We start from the raw sequence: 2,503 nt of genomic DNA, 5'->3' as shown, positions 1-2,503 counted from the left end.
TCAAAAATGCACACTCCTCACTTGGCACCTCCAGCACCTTCAGTTTTCTGTGCCTGGTCTGCTTGGCATCTCCATTTTCTGCAGGGCTATTCCCATCTTTGCCAGCATCAGCTTTCCCTTTTCCCTTTCAGTACCTTTTCTCCCTTCTTTGCAGGGGCCTTCTTAGGCTTGGGCTCTGGCTTTGGAGGATTAGGTTTAGCTGATAACCTGGCAGATCTTCTCTGTGGTTCGTCCTTCACTTTGGCTTTATCTCCTTCACCTTTAGCATCCCCTTCAGCCTTCCTCTTGGGCATGATGGAGATGGTGTCAGGACATCAGAAGGGATGCACAGCGGGGTTAGGGGGTGGCAGGGGTTGGAGGGGTGAAATGCAGCAGGGCACAGGCTTTGCTGGGACCTGGGTCTATCTTGCCTCCTCATATTGCTCTATTTCTTATACTACTTCTAAATGATGCACCACTTCAAAAATAAATAAATAAAGCCATTTCCCTTTAAAATATGAGTGCATAGTGACTCTATGTGTATGTTAAAAGAGAACATTAAGCATTAAGAAAAAGCACTTCTATAACAATAGGCTTTGCAATTACTGAAGTGCAGATTAAGATAAGACTAGTCTATTTTGAGATGAAAAACTTCATGAACGAAAGAGGAAAGTGCTAACAATTATACTCAGACAGGATAGTTTTAAAAGAACCTGAAGAAAAACAAACAAGCATTTTATATGAAGCCAAAGCTCTAAATTCTTATAATTAATTAGATGATTTCTAAATACTTTGACACATTTTTAAATGGTAGAAGTATGCACTAATTTAGTAAAAATATCTATAACACAGAGATTATTAATTTGGTATTTATGGTTATTAGTGCAGTGCCTGAAATGACGTTGACTTATGAAAAAGAAATTTTCTACGTAAATAAACAGTGTTAATAATTTACCTAAGTAAGAGAATTAGCCATTTTCCAAGCAAATTATAAGCACTTGGTCATAAGCAACATAAAATGTAGGAGGAAATTCTAAAAATTATGCATTTTCATTCCTGTGGCTTAAAATTCATATATTAAAACTTGCACAAGAACTCTCAAAAAGATCGCTAAAAAGTAAAACTAACTTACCTACAAAGTAAAACTAATCTGTGTAATTTCTACGGCAAATTATGTGTATATATGATACATACTAATGTATCTGTAAAATAAAGAGGCTGATTACAAAAGTCCTCCATAAAAACCAATGCGATTAGTTGCTGTACCGCTCTGTGTACAGTTGTGTAGTTATAAATGTAAACTGCTAAAGTTAATTACATAATGTGTAATAGTAAAAATATTTTTAAATGCCTGTATTTTGCTTTTCCTTTTTAGTGAAGATGATGTCTGCAAAGGACATGGTTAAAGTAATGATCGTACTGTTTGCAATTTGTTTTTTTGCAAAATCAGATGGGAAACCCATGAAGTAAGTACTGTTTCTTGTTCTGCAGGGCGAGGACTTGGGGATTGGATTTTTCGGGCTGGCTTTATGATGGGAAGAGGAGAGCTAATGGAGTGGCTTCCTGTTTCTGTGCCCTACAGGAGGAGATCTGTGAGTGAAATACAGCTTATGCATAACCGGGGTAAACATCTGAACGCGATGGAAAGGACAGAGTGGCTACTGAGGAAGCTGCAGGATGTGTATAATTTTGTTTCCCACCAAGCATCTGTAGTTCCCAAGGAGGATGTTTCCCAGAGGCCCCGAAGAAAGGAAGACAATGTCCTGGTTGAGAGCCATCAAAAAAGCCTTGGAGACGCAGACAAAGCTGATGTGGACGTATTAACTAAGGCTAAATCCCCGTGAAAACACATCTATCAGAGCACTGCTCCAGTCAGCCTCTAGGTCTAGGGCAACACTATTACATGCTGCTAATGTTGCGACCCTCTATTATGATTACCAAGCACCAATATTTCTAATATTACCAAACTTTATATGTAATCCATTGCTAGCCATGATAGCTATAATTTAATTGATTATTTTGATTTAATTTTATTCAAGAGTCTTTTAATTATCCTATTTCTGTGCCAGCCTGGCTGTTTATTCTTTTTAAAGTATGTATTGCATAATTTATAAAAGAATAAAATTGCACTCTTTAACCTCTCATCTTTCAATGCAAAATAAAATTTAATGATCATGATTCTAAAAACGTGAAGTAAAGAATTTTTTATTTGTTATAAAAATATCTTTTTGGTTATAGGTAACACCAACATGTTTAAATGGATCATGACTAGGAAGAACAACATAAAATGGTTTTATTTCCAGTTTTATTGAAAAATAATAGACATACATCACTATATAAGTTAAAGGTGTATACCATGATGGTTTGATTTACATATATTGTGAAATGATTATATATTGAACATCATCCTTTCAGTAATATTATCAAAGTACCAGGTCCCAAATCTTAGTAGCTAGATACTTTTGTCCTCTTCATTTCAGGAAAGATAATGAAATAGTCAGCAAGGGAGAAAGTGATCTGATTT

General features: G+C 35.8%; 1 protein-coding gene and 1 pseudogene across 1 annotated transcript; one reads left to right on the top strand and one right to left on the bottom strand.

Moving 5' to 3' along the window:
* Nucleotides 1-17: 17 nt before the first annotated feature.
* Nucleotides 18-293, bottom strand: LOC102760866 (annotated as a pseudogene).
* Nucleotides 294-1,354: 1,061 nt separating this feature from the next.
* On the top strand, nucleotides 1,355-1,823 carry LOC102764295 (parathyroid hormone-like). Its single transcript, XM_006773197.2, has 2 exons — nucleotides 1,355-1,445; nucleotides 1,562-1,823. The coding sequence occupies exons 1-2, from the start codon at nucleotides 1,360-1,362 to the stop codon at nucleotides 1,821-1,823; spliced, it is 348 nt and encodes a 115-aa protein (XP_006773260.1). The 5' UTR covers nucleotides 1,355-1,359.
* The last annotated feature ends 680 nt before the right edge of the window (nucleotides 1,824-2,503 follow it).

This window comes from Myotis davidii, unplaced genomic scaffold (genome assembly GCF_000327345.1).
Source record: "Myotis davidii unplaced genomic scaffold, ASM32734v1 scaffold946, whole genome shotgun sequence".
Taxonomy (NCBI): Eukaryota; Metazoa; Chordata; class Mammalia; order Chiroptera; family Vespertilionidae; genus Myotis; species Myotis davidii.
Note: the sequence above shows the minus strand (reverse complement) of the source record. Positions and strands in the feature narration are given on the sequence as shown.